This window comes from Protomyctophum bolini, assembly GCF_963924005.1.
Source record: "Protomyctophum bolini genome assembly, chromosome: 1".
NCBI lineage: Eukaryota > Metazoa > Chordata > Actinopteri > Myctophiformes > Myctophidae > Protomyctophum > Protomyctophum bolini.
In genome coordinates this window covers 34,316,548-34,336,987 of record NC_137862.1, presented here as the reverse complement: position 1 = coordinate 34,336,987, position 20,440 = coordinate 34,316,548, and the positions used below count along the sequence as shown (strand labels likewise).

Here is a 20,440-nt window from a genome sequence, read left to right as displayed (position 1 = left end):
TTTCATAAAGTAACGACCTACTTGCTCATACTACAGTCAGTACAGTGTCACACAAAATAATCAAAAGTAGCAGATCTGCAAGCTCGAAATGCGGCACAAAGCGGCACCTTTTGAGCTTGTAGATCTGCTAATTTTGCTACTTTTGAATTTGAATAACAAAAGATCTTCTTGGTTATTCGATTACCCTACACGAGCTAGATTAAGTCGTTATTGGTTCTAGATATGGGCTTTGATATATTTTCGGTCAACTGCACAGCCATACTTCCTAGATAAGTAGTAGACTACACATACATAACCTACTTCTCATAATTGACGCACAATGCAACAGACACTTGTCTCTGTGTTGGCTGGCAGTCTCATCTCAACTAAAAGGAAAACAAGGATGGTTGTGATGTGTGTAGGCGTGCTGCGTGCAATAAACGGCATGCTCGCCTCGCACCAAGCACCCACTTCCTCCACACACAAGCAGATTTACGCAACACTATATATAGATCCTTTTCTATCTCAGCCTCTTGTCCCACTTGTTTGGTTAAAGAGCCACTTTAAAATGTGAACTGATGTAAGAGCAGATAAACAGACCCATACACAGATTTAGCTGTAGGTGTGCAACAGTTAAGGTCCTGCAGACTGGTGCATTTTTCAGATTTTTCGCAGCGCTTTTCCCGCCATTTTTACGAAACACGCATCCAGTCTGTAATCTAACTAATAATTTATTTTATTTTATTGATAATGAATAATTTGAGAGAAAACAAGATTAATCCATCCATATTTTGGGCATATCATTATAGGCAAAAAAAGCTAAAGGAATAAAGCCGACCTATACAAGCTCTCATCAACCAGCTAAGTGGCCTTGGTAAATGGTGCATTTATATAAGCTTTGGCCAATCTCTGTCTCTGCTCCTAGTTCTGCTGACATAGCAATACAGAGCCCTGGCTGGAACCCACATGTAAGCACCAAGAAGTCAGATAGAAGGTAGGCCTTGGCGATATGACTTCAAATCAATGTCACCATTATTTAAAACTTTTTGCCTCGATTGCGATTGATGAACGGTTAAAAAATAAAATAGCAGATCCCACAAGCTCACAACGCATCACAATGCAATGCATTGTGAGCTTCTACAATCTACATTGTCTATTTGGTATGCTACAATTTAGGCATTTAGCTCTTAATCCAGAGCGATTTACAGTAACCAAGAACAAAAACATGGTAATAAATCATATACATAAAAATCACACCTGTGTGAAGTGAGTGGTGCAACTGTAGTGTGTGACCGGGAGCCAATGGAGGGAGCGGAGAAGGGGGGGATAATTTTGGCTGGTTGAAGACCAAGCGAGCTGCAGCATTTTGGATCAATTGTAGAGGCTTAAGTGCGCATGCTGGTAGGCCAGTAAGGAGGGAGTTACAATAGTCAAGTTTTGATATGACTGATGTCTGGATAAGGAGCTGGGCTGACAACCTGGGTGAGGAAGCGTCAAATTCGTCGAAATTATAGAGTGTAAACCTACAGGATCGAGTGACCGCTGTAATGTCTGCTTTGAATGAGAGCCGACTGTCCAGGACAACACCAAGGTTCTTGGCTGTTGGAACCGAAGTTACCAAGGCGTGGTCTATGGAAATGCTAGCATTGTATAATAAAGTATTGGTTATATGATTAATCAGGCTAAATGTAGTCGATTATAAAGATACAGGCATCCTATAGGGTGACACCCAGGCCACCTTCTTGTTTAATATAGCAATGGGCCATGCGCTGAGACTCACAATCAGTGCCAGGGTCCAGAGGACCAGAGGAAGACTAGGCACAGAGTACATCCAATCACAAAATCCCCACCTAGACTATACAGATGATACCTATACAGGTAGTCTTAGCCAAAGCAGAGAAAGGAAGATAACTACAACTTGCAGTAGAAATGAAGTGCAAGCAGATCAGCCTCAAGCTCAATGCCAAGAAAACAAAATTAATTACATTTAACGCGGAAGGACAAAACCATTGCTACTGTCAATGTGATGATGCTGGAGGTAGTCGAGGAATTCAAATATCTGCTTAAGACTGCCTCAACGGAACAGGATCTGAAGGTCTGAGGCCGCTTGCCTGGAATGCCTTGCATGGGTTGAAACCTGACATGGGAGATGAGTCAGATGACCTCAAGAGTTGTCCGTTTGTGGCTACAGTGGAAGTCAGTACTGCTGTATGGGGTCAAGACGTGTACGTTCACAGTAGAATGCTACGTATGAATGGCACTTGGTGTCACATGGGCAGACTACATCATCAGAAATATGGACCTCTATGGGCCTCCCACGGGTCACAGACAAGGTCAGAGAGTGAAGGGTGAGACTGTCTGGGCACTGCGCCAGGGACCCGGAACTGGTGACTAGCAAATGGACACTGTCGGAGCCTATACCCAAGGCACAGCTAGGAAGGGAAAGAGGCACACCACCTACGTAGACACACTGCAGTAGGACAGTGGAGCTGACAACACTACAGCGGCTGTGGCTCAGGAGGTACAGCAGGTCGTCCAATGATCCCTGGGTCGGCAAGTCCTTGGGCAAGACACTGAACCCTACATTGCCTCCAATGAGTTGGTCGGTGTGAGCTTGCCACCATTGGTGTGTGAATGTGGGAAGTGAGGACGCTGGCGTCGACTGTTCGCCGCTTCACCTCCCAATGTATGAATGAATGAACCATTGTAAAGCGCTTTGAGCACTTGGAAAAGCGCTATAAAAATGCAATTCATTATAACACTACAGAGCTCAAGACCCTGATGCTAGATAGCTGGGTGTGGAGGGTAGCAATTCAGGAGTCCCGAGTTGGTGTTGGCTAATCCTCATTATCGCATTGCATAAGCTACATGAGCAAGATTAAGTCTTTGTTCTAAATTGGTTCCAAATATCACATCTGATATATTTTCGCTAATTGCCCAGCCCTAGGGGGATACATTGCAGAAAAGGTTTGGTAGTTTGTTTAGTGACCCAAAGCAACCATTTTGGGCATGTCAACAAAAGTGCACACTTTATTTCCAAATGAGTCATATACATTTTAAGCATGCAGATGAGATAACCTTGTCAATAATGTAGCTCTAAGTTAAATAAAAAAGGCATTGATGGACTAAAATGTCATCATCCTAATAAGAGAATGCACATTAACAGGATGTGAGCGTGAACTTTAGAGCACACCGTTTTATAGGAGATTTAACAATGCCTGCACACAGCTGAGCTCTATGAGGCACGTGCTTCGACTAAGCAAGCTCCCTAGACGCTGGCACACAACTGGCCTTGATATGTCACACAGCTGCAGCCTTATGAATCATCAGAGCCCAGGAAGGAACTGGGCATTATATTGGAAAGGACAAATTTGAATCAACCGTTTGTTAACCCACTTAAGCCATACTTTATACTATGTTGTATGATGGTGTCATGCAACAATATCTGGTCTACAAGGCAAGCTCACAATGTGCCACATTGTGACACGTTGTGAGCTTGTAGAATTTACATTTTTTTCAAATGTCATTTTTTTGCCTTTGACATGCCCAAATTAGTGGTTAAGTATGGAGAATAAACCAGTCACTAGACAGATAGAACTACCTGTAATGTGTAGGCCTACCGTAGAAGACAAAATATGTGTTCGAATTTTGTTTCACCATTTTGTTTCTTTGAGTAAACTTTGATTGGGAGCATATGCGCTCAACTTCCTGTTCCGCAGTCATGCAGGTTCAACCCCAGGGGCTGGCCGGACCCTCGGCAGCTGTTGGTAATCAGCCATCACCCCGCACAAATGGCCACCTTCAGAGGTTAACGTTAAGCAGATGGATGCGTGCTCATTGTCTGTACATCTCAATCCCCAGTCCCACATTTGTTTCCTATATCACCCTCTGGAATCCACACCACCAAGACTTGGAGCCAAAAGCCAAATTTCAATTTGCATTGTGGTCTGTGCACATGCTTGTACGTACATAGTAGAAACATAAGTGTGAGGGAGTGAAAAGAGAAGGAGACCAAGAGAAAGAGAGGAGGAGGGAGCGGCACAAACTTCCCGTGGAAACACCCACTTTTCCCATGAGCTCATGCAAACCCAGAAAGGTCAATTATTCAATACCTAACACACAAAGCGAGCGAGAAAATACAATGTGTCCACCCGCCTTAAAGGTTCACTGGAGAACATTGTCCTCACGCCCAGGGAAGCCGGCAGCATAGTAAATGCTACTGCAGTGCTTTAGTCCAAAACAACAGGACCTCGTTAACCACTTCAGAACTGCTGTACAATGTCATTATCACTCCACACTCACAAGGAATCATTTTTTCACACTCCCACACACTTTCCACTGCCAACACCCTAACTGATCAATATCTTATTCCAGGAATCATCCAATGTCCACCTCATCATATACAAACTACTCATCGGTCTGGGACACACCAGAGTATGGAGGCTCAGGGGACACTGAGTGTGTCCAGACACCTCCACTGAGTCTGTACCTGTCTGGATGCTCTGGACGCTGCCTGCAACAAACCACACAAATTAAACTGAGATCCCTGTTCCCTCATTATAAAACTGCTTGGCTATTCAGAGCATTTTCTTTATAATACTTTGGTAAACCTTTACAGTATAAGAGGATGTGTTCATTGCCTTAACTGACCCAGCATTCCTGCAGAGTATAAAGCAGTGGATGAATGCCCCACCAACCTGGCCCGCTGCCGGCTCGGTTTACCCCCTGCTCTTTCCTAGCCTCTTTGGCATTAAGTACTTCAATCACCCTGCTAAATATCAGTGTGCACTGGACTCTGACCTCTTTTGAACCCACTCAAAAGCCCACAATCAAAGAGTTGCCATTTAAAGGCCTCTCTCCCTGAGCTCAAAGCAACCATCCAATGCATTGGGCCCGACTCCACAGTGGTCCCACAACACAACTTGTATTTAATCTCCATTTTACATATATATTTAGTTTTCTCATAATCATGTACCTGTGTAAACATTGCAGAGGTTCTGTGACTGGTTATGCAAAAACAGTACACAGAACCCGAGCTGTGTAAACAACCGTTATTGTTCTAGTTAATCATGTGACATCACTAATGTTCCCCCTCCCCGAATTAAGCCTAGCCTAAGCCTGGCCATTGAGGGGTTATTGATGTAGCTTTCTCTGTGGCCCTTCCATGTTTGCTGTGAGCGACAGGAAATAAAGACTTATTATTATTATTATTATCATCATCACAGTCATTCTGTTTGGACATGCTAAGCCCCCCTGACTGCATTCTGCTCTGATGAATCTTCATCAATGGCTGCTTTGTGGAGGTGGGAGAGATCTAGCTCATGTGACACTCTCTACACCAAGCTACACACAACATCCAGAGGAGGAAACACAGAATAAATACACAGGGAAAAGTGAAGGTGGCAACTGTAAAATAAACCCCAATAGTCATAGTTTGGGGTTGGGAACAGAACAGGGTTTTTTATAGCCTATATAATCGTTGCTGTAAATATTGTTCTTCTAAAAGGATAGGAATCAGCAAGAGAGAAACTCTGTTGAATTATTGTGATATATTTTATTCTATTATATTTTGATACTTGCTTTGGCAATGTAAACGTATGTTTTCTCATGCCAATAAAGCTCATTTGAATTGAATTGATATACCATACTGACAGTTTTGAGGCTTGCAGAGACAAATAGCAGTACTACTGATATTGTGTTATTAATTATGGGAAAACAGTGTTCCCCTTTTGTTCATTTGCACAAAAGCACTTCTGCAAACGATCACATCAATAAAGTATGACTGTGACTGAGAGCGACTATTCAACTAAGGAAGTTGGAGTCACTCAAACAAAGGAGAGGACATATTGTATACTGTACCACTGTCCAAAAATGCATGGTTAGTGGGTACAGTTTAGTACTGGGCAATAATATTATTCAACAATAAATCAAAACCGATATTAAGAACCATTAACCAACCTATAATCGAATAATTGAGATTTCTGATGAGCAATCTGATACCTAGCCAAACAGGTGATCCTCACCTGGAGATCTATACCCATCAGATGGGAGGTTCACCAGATTTGAAAATAAAGAACTGTGAAAAGATAGCCTACTGTTCACAAACTAGGAGTATAAGAATAATTAACTGGAAAAAGTGCTCCTCAGAGCACAGGTTATTGTGGCCTCATGGTGGCGCTATAATAGGCCAATGTGAAAAAGGTGCCATGTCTTCTTAGGCCTTTCATGGCAAGCGGATGCTGCATTCGTGATTTAAGGCATTTTGTTCCAAAAGATGTGCTTCGACCTGCTGGTCGAAATACAGGCCAATGTGGCCAATGTGAAAAGGGTGTCATTTGTTCCTTGGCCTAGTGGGAACGCGTGTGCAAATTCTCATAGAAATCGCAAGCTGCATTCATGAGTTGACCAATCCTGTAAAATTCGTGTTGATCACATGACTATAGAGATACTGTACCGATTTGCGTGATGTTTGGACAAAATCTGTAGGAGTCATATACTATGATGGGTGAGTCGTGGAGGAGTGGTTGTACCACTCAAAAACACGAGTCAGTGTACTTTACAATATAGGCTGTTGCAATTGTTATATTAATTTACACTCTATTCTGTGAGAATACTTAGTTCTACTTCTTACCATACCACCTTTATTTATATAGTACATTTTAATAACAACGTTGTACCAAAGTGCTTTACAGTAAAACATAAAAAATTAAAAACTTCATTAAAAAACAACAAACAACATGAAAGAAAACATCTTATGTGCAGAGGCAGCTCATTCCAGAGCTTGGGAGCTGCCACTGCAAAAGCCCAGTTCCCTCTGAGCTTCAGCCTGGTTTTAGGCACCACCTGGAGAAGCTGGTCAGAGGACCTAAGGGTCCGTGTCGGATTCGGAACATAGGGTTTCAGCAGTTCAGATAAATAAATGAGTGCCAAACAATTTAAATTGTTAAAAACAAAGACTTTGAAATCAATCCTGCATCGCACAGGAAGCCAGTGGAGGGAGGCTAGTACAGGGCTGATATGGTCTCGCTTACGTGTGCCTGTAAGCAACCTAGCAGCGGCGTTCTGGACTAACTGTAAGCGAGAGATGGAGACCTAGTTGACGTACAGGGCATTACAGTAGTCAAGGAGGGATGTCATAAAAGCATGAATTACAGTTTCAAACAGAGCGGGATAGACAAGATTTAACCTTTGATAGCCTCCTAAGCTGGAAGAAGCTCTCTCTTACTACCTCATTTATCCGTTTGTCCATCTTTAGGTCAGAGTCGATTTTAAAACTTCATTCTTACCTAATGATATGATTTGATTTACAATATAAGCACACAGGAAAGTTCCCTCCCTCTCTTCTGTTACAACCGCTGAATATGCATTTGATTAGAGGTATTAGGCTGTAGACTGTGGGGCTGAGCAGCACAGCACAATCTGTCAGAGGGAATTCTCATTGGCAGCGTGATAGATACACTGCACCATTACCGTTTTAGGTCAGCAGTCGCAAAACACAGACAGCGGAAATGTTATTACTTCAGCATGCAACTCCTCATAAATAAGACCTAATGGACATTCTCAAACCCTGCCGTCTCCCAGTGCTGCTGCCATGCCGGCCCAGCAAGCTTCTTGCACGATTTTACAATACATTTAAGTACAACATTTTACAGTACCTTGCAAGCAATATGCAATTCTAAATCAAACAAAGAGCTGTGCATTTTAAATCCTTGTTAGCACATAAACTGATAAACTGATCATTTAGACAACAGGAATGGCCTCTGCGTTGTGCATGGGGACTAAGCTCCCCAACACTATATCTGACATTTAGAAACACACTTGTCCAGCAGCTGTTGGCTTGGTGTACATTGGCTCGAGCCAATTAAACATTCTACAACTGCATTGTGTTGATAGCAACTGGTGTAGAGTATATGGAGCCACATACAGTGACTCTGTTTCTTAGATCAGCTGTCCTACAACAGCTGTCACTGCCTCAGTTAAATCCAAACACTAACCATGTCATGCATCAGACCTTGACAGCCGTCAACCGCTGATTGTGGCCCTACGATCTAGACCCAAGACAGACTCAGGACCAGTTGTTGGGGGTATAAGGAAGCCACACTTTGCCCATTGTCATCAGCACAGATGGACAGTTATTCATGGCTGCTCCATCACCTGCTGAACGTTTGTTCCACTCCATGCCTCACCTCCCCCTGATCAAAAGCAGGTGCCCCGCAGCCCAGCTGTCTGGGATCCTGGACACTGTCTGCCTGCACAGCGCCAATTGTCTAACCGCCTGGCAGCCAACTCAGTGCCAGGCATCAAGGAAAAACTCAAATATAAGTCCATTCTTTGGCTTCTGAAATGAATTCGCCATACATTTTACATACATTTTCTAGATAGAACCAAAATGACCCCACTATAGGGGCAAGTCTCTTTTGTCAGTTGATGAGGGTTTATATTTGTAAGTCACTCTATCTAAGTGTCTGCTAATTTCCTAAATTGTAATTTGCATGCTACACACAAATGCATAAAAAGGTTATGACAATGACAACATAAACTGTACTATTTCCTCTAAGTTTTAAATTAAACCAATTTGTCCATAATACAGTATATATATTTTTTTTAATTTATCTCTTTAAAACGCAAAGGTCTGTCAACAGTTAGCGGGCAGTTATGACCGGGATAGTGGAATTCCCACCATGCCACTTTCCCATAGCCAGTGTTGTTATACGACTCTAAGAGTAGCGATACTGTGGTCAGTTATTCTAAAAGCAGGCAGATGGTTCCATAGAGAGGGATCATCAAACACAACAGTGAAGAACCCACTGCCCTGTCGCTCTGTCCACTATACACTAGTGACAACCAACAGGGATCATTAGGTTAGCATAGTGAACATACAAATGGTTCTCTCTTTACTCCGGTCCTGAGTGAAAACCTAGTTCAAACTTTTAGCTAGGCTATTTCTTCAGCATCTTCATGTTATACTCTGTAATTTAACGCACATTTGACAAAATATTTTCAAGTAGGTTTTTCACTTTTGTGGCAGTTCCTATGGGCCGAAGAGAAAGCCCTTTTGGACGTGTGCTCTTCTAAGTTCCCATTGTTTAAGCCAATTACAGGCAAATTGTACTATCCTATACTGTCCTACAATAAAATTACAAAACCTTGGTCTGTCATTATGTCTTCTCCTCAATGGACTGACAAATCAATCTGAACTTGCACACAGGCATTGACCATTGGCACATGAAGAGTGACGAGGCCAATTGTCCACTTTCCCCGCATTTAAGCTGTGTATAGACTTAGAGGGTATGCACATGCATAAAGTGAGTGTCAAATCGAGTGGCAAAGTGAGTTTAACGTCATTGAACTTTGTTTAATGCAATCAGATAGGACTTTTCTGTTTGGTTGTATGGGCTGTCAAGGCCAGAAAGTAATTTTTTGACACTCACGTTCCTGCATAACTTCCGGGTATGATATGATGTCACACGCATACCGTCTATTAGTGTTTGTGTGAAAAGTCCTGGCAGGCTATGGGATCTGCAGTCTTCGTTGCGGTCCCATAGCCCAGACAGTGGCCACCCACTGGCGGGTAACTATGGACTACAGTACTATAGAATATCATCGTCACATGTCTCACATACCTTACCGGTATTTGGTGAAACACATGTTTTTGTAACACAAAATGTGTGTGCAATTCACCTATTGTCAGCCTAGCGGCGGTTGTTTATGCCGAGTTTGCTAAGCACGAGACTAATATCCAGTTTTTGGAGGGAAAAAATACATTATGCCCATATATTGTACCTGAGATGTTTCTTTTTTACTAAGACCAAGTTAAAAATAATAATTGAACACATTAAATATCAATATGAGGCAACTGAAAACCATGTTTTGTCAATGGTAGTGGATTCCCCACCTAGCAACAGCAACCAACAGGCAGGACCACCATTGGCAGGACTTGATAGTGGGTGAATATTTATCCGTGTTGTTTAAAGGCCTCTCAATGAGGGACACACATTTGGGTTAGATTGGTTCATGATTTGACATGTTTTGTAAAACGGGCCCCTCCTGCATTCTCTTGCAGTTCAAGTCAGTCATAGGACTCATAGCCAATCAGAACGGATTATGAAAAATCTGAATGATACTGTATGTACATAAATACGTTCCAAGTTCCAAGGCCATCTCATCCTTGGTCTGCCCGGGGGTCTCCTCCCATTGCGATGGTCCTTGAGGACCTCCCTGGGGAGACGCTGAAGAGGCATCCTAACCAGATGCCCGAACCACCTATGCTGGCTCCTTTCCAGGCGAAGAAGCAACAACTCTACTCCGAACTTCTCACCCTAGGGAGATGCCAGCCACCAGTCGAGAAAAACTCATTTCGGCCGCTTGTATTCGTGACCTTATTCTTTCGGTCATGACCCACACTTCATGACCATAGGTGAGAGTAGGAACGAACATTGCTCGGTGGACCTAGAGCTTTGCCTTCTGGCTCAGCTCTCTTTTCGTCACAACAGTGCAGGTACAGCGAATGCAATACCGCCCTGGGCCCTGCTGCACCGATTCTCCTTCTCCGTCCTCCCCTCACTCGTGAACAAGACAGTGAGATACTTAAACTCCTTCACCTGGGGTAATGTCCCATTCCCTACTTGGACTGCACAATCCATCGGTTTCCTGCTGAGAACCATGGCCTCAGATTTGGAGATGATCCTCATCCTAGCCGCCGTACACTCGACTGTGAACCGGTCCAGTGAGAGCTGAAGGTCTTGAACCGATGGTGCCATCAGGACCACATCATCTGCAAAAAGCAGCGAAGCAACCCCTAGCTCAGCGAGCCGTATACCCTCTCCCAGCGGTGATAACTGAGACAACTTCGACAATAAACGTAAAATAAACGTAAAATAAACGTTGCAGTGGGAGGGAAGGGCTGGGAGGGGGGCTCCCTCTCTGCCACGACTTCGCCTCGAGATCCTGTCCATGAAAATCACAGGCTGGAAACAAATCCGACTTACTCCCAAGCACATGGACACAGCTCTCACTTTGGGTGTACAGAGATTGGTGTCCAGACATCATGTGTACAAATTGTACAGAAGCTCTTAAGCTTGATATACAGTATACTTAACTTCATCATTAGGATGCCATGGTGTGCCAAAAATAGCCAATCTACAAGCTCGAGTACGAGTACAGAAAACAAGCTGAGGTAGAAGCACTGAAACACACTGACTCAAATGAATCATTTTGTAGGTGGACTGCGTCATGAATATCATCTTACTAGCAGATGGACACTCAGTAGAGCCACCATGTAATGTAGTGTTCTCAAGTTACAAATCTTGCCATCTTGATTTGTAATTGCACATTGCATGTCGTTATTCATTTTTAAAGTATCTCACGTATCTAGCCACAGTAACTGAAGTATTTGTCAAGTAGGCTAATTGCTGTGAATGTGTTGTCCACATTTTTTTAAACACTTCAAAATCTGGACTTCCTATTTTGAGCATTTTGGGCAAACATGTTGAAACATATTCATATACATACATTTTAATGCCAAAAACACAATTATGACAACTAAATTAGTCAATCAAAATGTCATAACCGTGACAGCTCTGCACACAATCCAAGATGCTGGCACAAGTTACAAATCATAACAACATCAACAGGGCAGCAAACAAAGCCAACTGTCACTCTAAGCGTGTCTCAGGGCATGTGACTGGGCATGCCAGGATGGCGTACAGTACACCCACACCATACTGTAGGTATGCGCCTTAGCACCCGCATAGTGGTGCACCCATGCACCGTGTTAGGAAGTGTTTCTGTAAACAGGCAGTGTGGATGTTCAGGCAACATCAGCTACTACAGTCACCAGTTGTATAAGCCTACAGCTAATAACAATAAATAATGGTATTTTGAATGTCATCTACCTCAAAACTCTCATGATACACATATAGTCAAGTGAAATATCATCCATTGTTGCCAGGTGTAGTGGTTAGAGCACACACCTTCCGTGGGTTCGAACCCTGCCTGGTCTTGTGAGGAGTCGCATCTGAAACATGTCCTGAACGGGAGTCTCCACTCTCCAGGGGTGCTCTTATCATCGTACATCATCCAAAGAAATATATCAATATATTAACATCATTATTTCTCTGCGAGGTACGAATATATCCGCTCCCCCCAGCTGTGGGACGTTATCAACCAGGTACGAACATGTTCGTACCCCCTCGTATACTCCATGTATACAGTATAGTGGTTGAGCCCCGCAGCAGCTGTTAACATTGATCCGGTTGCTATGTAACGCCTCGTCACCACCAGCTATGGGACTTTACAACTCCTCTCCGTTTACCTCGGTTCCAAGCAGGGTTTTCAAAGAACCTCCATAAGTTGGAATCTAAGAGAGCTGTCCTTGGTGATCCTCAGCCATCCAAAGTTCGGATGTCATTTGTGACTTTGTCTCGCATCGCTCCCGACATAAAACGTTTCTGCCGCCAGGTAAACAGTGTGCGTTAATGCTAATGTCGGCAAATTATTTTATATGTTTTTGCAAAAGGGTGAAGTGTCCCTTTAACTACAATTATTCTAACAGCAAAAAAAAGAGTTGAATTACTATATTTCCTCTATTTTTCAACCATCCAAAAAGTATTTCTATATACTGTATAAAAAATATATAATAAAAAGAAATGTGAATCTCATCTCATGCATGTTTGTGTTAGACCAGAATCTACACTATAGCTGTATATAAAAACGGATGTTATGTTGATATGCATTATACTCCGCCAAAAAAACGGGGGTTTAGCTTCGCTTCCAATCGCACTTGATTTCGATTCGGTGCAGATGGGAATGCAATCCGTAGCAAATAAAGGAAATGAAGCAAACTATGTGGCGGATAAGGAGCTGCACAGTTGGAGGCGGAGAAGGGATATTCATTTTACGCAGTACAAAGAAGTCCCGTTAGGTTCCATGTGACGTGGTCAAATAAGGAGACCGAAGCCTGCATAGAAATATGAGGACGAGCACATTAATCTATTGCTTAAGGAAACACATAAAAAACACTGCAGTGTACAGAATATTCTGTCCGTCTGCTGTGCGTAAACATGGAGGACTGTCACTGTGTGTGGGGATCCGAGTGGAGACTTTCTTCATCTTGTTTAAATATAAATACTTCAAAATTAAAACACATGTTTAGCTCAGAATGATTTATAAACTGTATAGCTAACATGGCATATGCATAATAATTGTAGGCTATATGGTGATCGGATCATCAATGGGACTCTGGGAGTAGCTATTGTAAACTTTGGATCATTTTGCGCTCCCGTCTCCGCAGTGCCTCGTTCATGTGCCCAAAAGAACAGTGGCTGACTGGCTGACTGACTGACTGTCTCACACTCACACTCACACACACACACACACACACACACCCCTAACTATTACTCAAAGTATATTTTTTAACACCATAGCTTTCACTGTGTATTTTATGAATTGAACACATTGATAAAATTCCCTGCTTCGTTTCCTTGCTGCGCTTGACAGCCAGTGTGAAGGCAAACCGCAGCAAATGAAATATGAAAGAATCAAAACTTCTCCACCCATTCGCATGGAGTATACTGAAGTATTAGGTGAGAATGTGACCTTAGTGTAACACCAGCACAGAGCACAGTGCAGTAGACTACGGTGTAGCACATGCACAGGTGCATGATGAGAGGCAGTACAGAGTACAGACTACATAGTCATACAGTCAATAGTCCGACAACCAATAGTATGACAGCCAATAGTCCGACAACCAATAGTCCCACAGCCAATAGTCCGACAACCAAAAGTCCGACAGCCAATAGTCCGACAGCGACAACCAATAGTCCGACAGCCAATAAACACAATCAGCGCCGGGATTTCTTTCAAAATAACAGCTCGGGGTGCGGTGAAGATAGGGCCGCTTTAACGCTTTTAGTTTTACTCTGTAAGCCCCCCCAAAAGAACGTGAGAAATACTTGTGCTTGCTTACCTCGCTATCGTTACAATAAAAATCGCTGAATAATCCCTCGCGTTCATATTTTGAACGAGAGGCATGTTGGAAGTCAGAAATAAAGAGCTTAGTATATTCATCTGGTCAAAACCACGGAGAGCTCACTAGATTAGCAGATATGAGGCATTCTTTCTGATCCGTATCCGGGAAGTGAACGACAACGCGCATGCGCGAAGAGTAAGGAGTATGGTGCAGAAGGAGAGGCCAACTATTTTTCTCTCTTTAGATATCATTGAAAATGCGCTAGGACACGTCCTAGCAACCCGTCGGCTGGATTAGTTATGACGTTCCCACACGTCGTACGGTCTAAATGGGTTAATAGTCCGCCATCCCAACAGCACCACTCAGTTCAGATGGGTCTGATTTTTAGACTGTGTTGAAGTCGAGATGTATTATAATGCTTTTGTCAAACATGGTTTCTTGTGGCAATTACTAGTAAACAAGATACCTAAATTAACAAATAAGAAAGACATCTGAAAAAAGTAAAAAGGAGAGAAGAGAAGAAAGTGCCAACTTGTGACAAAGAAATATCTGTCTCATCAGTTCATCATTGGTGGTGAGGCCCATATTGACTGGTTGTTACTGGGATATATTATGTCCATATCTTTCCACCTTTCTTGAAACCGCAGTGATGGAGATTGTACTATAAAGAATTTCACAGTCTAAACCTGTGATGTGAGTTAGAGTAGTTAGAGTAGCTTAGAACCAATGGGATGACTTACTTGTCTCCGTAGCATTCTAGAAGACCTTGTCCAGATAGGTGGGAATGGCCAGACGCTGCATTCCCTTGCTTCAGTTGCTTGTGGACATTTCTATGGTCTATAGCGTCTGACCCATGGCAGTTTGCCATATTCTGGTGGGTTACCTTGACAACAAGGAAGGAGCCTGCTATAAACTTAAGTTGAGTGGGACAAGCCACGTAAAATGCACTCATGACATTTGTCACTCTGCACTGTCTTATCTAATTAAAAGTAGAAAGCCAATAATCCTTTATCAGTGGTCTTGCGGCTACCATTGTAAGACCACTTTTGAATGTTATTATGTTACATTTATTATATTGAAATCTATCGCAATAGTAATTATACCAAGAAGTGAACAAGACAAGAAAATACAGGAACCTGACTCCATAGAGCTGTCTGTTTACATATCAATAGAGAATTCGTAGCACTCTTTTCACTACAAACTTGTTGCTCAATGGCTCCAACAACACCAACTACAAAACACTAAGCTTATTACTGAAACCTGAATAAACCCACCCCAGCTTTTAACAGAACAAAAGCGCGTACATAAGTGACAAGAGGCCAATATGACACTGACACAATTGTGGATACATGAAAGATAGATATATTTATTTAGTCAACCTTAAAGTGAAACGAGTACAACAAAAGAAGTCTGTGAAAATTATTCAAAAACTGCTGAGATGAAAGGACCTTTTTAGACACCGGATTTGAATGCTAATGTTGTTGTAGCATAGATAGACAACAAACTAGGCATGATGGAAAAGTGCCATTTTATTCTATAATACCTTTTCTACTTATTACTGTTATTACTAGAGGAACTTTGAGATCCTGTGAACATAAAAAACAAGTTGTTTTTCACAACACTTAAATTCTAAACTCTATGAACCCTGAGTGAGAAGAACCACAAGAAACCTCCTTTGATCTCAGGCCCAACAGCCAGTGTTGTGAGAAATCAACAGGTGACCCTCCTGTAGAGCTGGACAAACAATGTACTCTCGCCAAGGCAACATGTACATAGGCTCAAATAGAGCATAATGCCCAGTAGCTCCTGTAGCCTTCAATTATGTGTGTTATTAATTCCTTCAAAAGGGAAAAGAAAATGGCAACAGTAACACAAATGGAATTCTGTCCACTCTGAATCAGTGGCATGGCATGTGACACATCAGCCAGACAGAAAACTGCCCGTGTCCAGAAATAGGCTGAAGGTATGCTGCGTGAGATGCAACCGCCTAAACATAAGCGCACGTGCACACGCACACAATCAATGTCTTCTTTTGAGAAATGCACATGAAATATCCTCCAGCCCACCACCCTCATCACAGCACCTTGTCTACACATGCCCAAATAGAAGTTGTGTTGATTCCATTCAATTACAATGCAGGGCAGCATTCCTTCTGAATGACCTCACATCTAGGTAATCAAAACCATGCCAGAGAGGATTAGACAGAAGTAAAGAGGGAGTAATATGCATGTGAAGGAAGGAAGGTCTACATTGGCCCATCTGGACAATTCATCTACCTGGTGTGCTCTCATGTTATATCTTTTATATGCTCACCTTAGCTTCATATTAGCAAACATGTGAACACATACACCATGCATAATAATCAATGGTTGCCATCACGGCTCAGCCTGTGAGTTGGAAGATACCTGGTTCAATCCTCTGCTCCTCCTAACTTTGTTTCTGGTTTCTTCTTTCTGCAAGATACTAAACCTCTGCTCCTGATGAACAAGTCGGTGCCCTGCATGGCGGCCTCTGCCATAGATGTGTGAATGGGTAAAAATAATTGTACAGTGCTTTGGATGAAGGCACGATAGAAATACAGGGCGTTTACATCTCAGTCAGTACAGACCATCTCAACAAAGTTAATCTCATATCATTCCTTGGTTACTCAGAGTAACTTCACTGTTGTTCTACTTTTTTTTTAACCCAAGTGTCACCTTAGCTTTTAACCGATATTTCAACTTTTTTTCTTTTTTTAACTGAAATCTTTGCTTCTGGAGGTCCCTGGAACTAAATGTTTTCAGATGGGGGTCAGCGGCCAAATAAAGATAATTGTGTAGCTCCGTGACATGGACAAGTCTGACAACAGTCTAACATAGAAACAGTTTTTTTTTCTTTGACATTTGTAGAATCTGGTCTCATGTCTTAATGGGTTAGGGACATACTTTTTGGAGACAGCATGGAATGATACCTGGCCTCTAATATACAGTAGCATCCCATTATGGCCAAACATGACTTCGCTATCTTGACACACCAGACATCATTCCAAATGACTGTGTTCTACAACTTTTGTCTGATGACTCAATGTTATGTCACCCCTATGCCATTTCAGCTTGACTCAACTGCATGGCATTAAAATAATGTCACCAACATTTTCCAAGAAACCCGTCATTCTGTTGGTGACATCATTTATCTTTATCGTTCAGATTCCCCAAAATACCCGCCCCCCCCTCGCTTTGGATAAAGGCTCTATAATCTATATGCACCATCTACAGCAGATCTACAAGTTCACAACGGATCGATTACTCGAATGTGACACATTGTGAGCTTTATATATCTGCTATTTACATCATGCAACACCAGTGTGTATACATCAAGCTTTAAGTGACTGAGGATGTCAATGCAGGATGTAATAAGACTGTATCAGCAAGGAACAGTCTGTCGACAACTACATGGATAGGGAATAGGGATGTTGTAGTAGGGGTGCAGTCATTACAAAGACCAATGCACATTTGAGAGTTCAGCGTGCAAAAGGCATTGTTCTACACAGAAGTGGAAAAAAGTGACAAGATGAGTCATCTTTTATCATATTCCCCTCAAGTGGGCAAATGCGTGTGTGGTGCACTGCAAACCAAGAGAATCGTACAGGCCTGAAGGCTGGAGCCAAATAGTGAGAGGTTCAGGTGGCTCTGTTATGCAGGGGGGGGGGGTCCCACTTATCACTGCAGATCAATACAAAGTTTCTGAGTTTTCCGAGAAATTGAAAATGCTGCCAAGAGATTAACACTGACAAAATACATGGTTCCAAGCAGATTGTGTTTTCCTATACAAATAGAGGCGGTCTTATGTGCAGGAGTGGAGATTTATTTTGCCAAATGCCCAGATTCCGAATAGTCCATGACCAATAACCCACCCAGCATGACTCAGACAGCCCCCCCAACACCCCCATCATTCAACACAGTTCTGTGAGGGGAAATCCTTGACTCAAAAGCCAGCTGTTAGTCTTTTCCCCTGACAGCTGACTTCTAGAAACTTCTGCAAAGGATGTAGGTGCTTTTCTGCTGTCAACATCTCAATTTTACCCACGTTAATATCCCCAGAGTCTAGACAACAAGCATTTGTGAGAAAGGCTGGGTCTGTCTTAGTTAGACATCCAAGAACAATCTCATCTGAACCCATATCCCAAACAGATTTAGCTCATTTGTCAGCACAGATCACACATTGGTTGTTTCCCACAATACATTTCTGTAGCAGGAGTGCAGTGCAGTGCAGACTGTCTGATAGATAGATAGTCTTCTCACAAAATATCCTGTGGTTTGTGCAAAAGTCTATTAGCTTGCTTGCTTGATCAGTGTCATGGCATTCCACCATGCTGGTACTACTGACGGGTCAAGAATAGCTGTGATACCGTTTGTACAGGAAACTACAATATAGATATGTCAGTAATGTAAAATAATAAATCATTCACAATAAAAAGAGATAAAATGTTAATAATAACTAATGCTGTGGTTTTGTATAAATATGATCAATATATTGCAGTGTGAAAAATCTATATAATTATATCCACAATAAAGTAGTTATTATTAATAACAATTTAAGTCAACTGAAATATTCTATGCGCTTCGACTTGGTGTGCACTGCTCAGCCAAATGGTCTGCTGGGTTCTTCCTCATGACAGAAATCTATGCTAGTACAAACTGATCCCATTACCTATACAGTTAATGGGCTTTTTTTAACCCTCATTTCATTTCATTAGCCCCCCTCCGTCACAGTCGCGCGCACGCACGCCGAAACACTGCAGACGTACACAGCTGCATGCAGTAGTAATAGTGAAGTGAAGGCTACTGGAATTAAGACTCAGCATAACATCATATCCTTTAACGACATAATTTCCTTCACAGATACGTATATTAATCTGACCAGAACTTCAACTAAAAACCAAAAGGCCTTTAACTAAAGACTCATGAAATGATGAAGGCGATGAAGCGACATACATTGTACAGTACTAGCTTAATTGGCTTGGCACTGGCAGCCAGCTGGCGTGTTGCTGCAAATACTTCAGGTACGGAAGGAACTGATACCATAATAGTGATTTACATGGGAACACAACTGTTGATCACACGCTGTGAATTATGTGCTGCTGGAATTAGCAGCAGTGATTTAGACTTATTAATTATTACTACTTCAGGAATAGTTCTACATCCTGTAAGTGTACCTAAAATCCCAGTGATGCATTTCTTTATTTTATTCTAGCTGAAATCAAGTCTTGCATTACCCTGCTTGGCATATTTTAGACTTATCTTTAAACTTAGACAATTAAGTTAGCTTTATTCGAGCCCTAAATTCCAATTTATTGTTGCTGCATTTAAGTGAAAAGAACAGAACTAACGTTGAGAAGCTGTTGACCTTACTTTATCGTCAGACTCGTCTAGCATAAGATGGCTCCTCAAGAAAGCCTTAACATTTTCAATCATCTTAATATATTTACCCAAACGGAATGTTAGACACTATTTACTAAGTGTGTTTAGTGTAACGGGCCTTGTGGGAAGTCGAACTGTAGTATCCGCATAGTGCATATACTGGTTGCCTTTCTTTTTCATGTTCTCAGTTCTAACAGGACAGGAGAAAATCAGGACAAAGCTATTTTATGGGAGGTAGACAACTGACCTGGATGAACTGGATAGTTAGAGCTGATTTCCCGACACCGCCACCTCCAACCACAACCAGCCGATACTTCTCCTGCACCGAGCCGTCCTTCCAGCCAGCCATCGGGGACACTTCTGTGCTCGCCGCTGCCTAAACCACAGTGAGCTGAGCAGACACCCACTTTTCAGCAAACTGAAAGGCCCTGCAGTTAAAAAGAAGAAGAAGAGACCAAAGCAGAGACGAAATAGCTCCAAAAAGGCTTTGAGATGCTCGGCAATAAATAATCCGTTGTGGAAACGGACGATGCGGATTGTGACGGGGTTCCCGGTTACGTTACGGGCTCCCGTCCATGCACGCATACATACGCCCTCTTATTTCAATCGTGTCTAGTCTACTCTTCTCGTCTACTCCGCGATGTGAGATATACGAGTCCGATTGGAGTAATGAACTGCTCCAATAAATCTCTGTCACTAGGTGGCGCTTCTACACCCCCACAGAGTCCAGACAGTCTGCAATTACACTTGCACTTTAGTGTAATCCAAATCATAGGGGAGAATGTGAAGGTGAGACACTTTTGCATGGTTACCATAGTGCAATCATAGATCCCCCCATAGATAATACAGGCCAGGCCTAGTTGAGTCGACAAACTATTGATAACTTAAGTGAAAAAAGTGTTTTTTGGCACAATTAATTTAAGTTGATCTTGAAACAAAGAACTCGTTTCCATCCTACACAATTCATAAATAGTAATGAAATCTATATTTTGTCACACAGCATATCATGAAGATGCTGCTTAGAAGCTGCATATGAGTGTTCATCATCTAACCTAGTGCCAGACAGTGCCACTGGTTATCCCGTTATCATTAT

At 42.3% G+C, this 20,440-nt stretch overlaps 1 protein-coding gene across 1 annotated transcript in view; it reads right to left on the bottom strand.

Moving 5' to 3' along the window:
- rras2 (RAS related 2) overlaps window positions 1-19,997 on the bottom strand; it is a 37,075-nt gene extending 17,078 nt beyond the window's left edge. Inside the window, exon 1 of the mRNA XM_080765283.1 lies at window positions 19,595-19,997. Coding sequence (XP_080621409.1) covers window positions 19,595-19,696 — 102 coding nt within the window. The 5' untranslated portion in view covers window positions 19,697-19,997. The remainder of the gene's footprint in view (window positions 1-19,594) is intronic.
- Window positions 19,998-20,440: the final 443 nt, after the last annotated feature.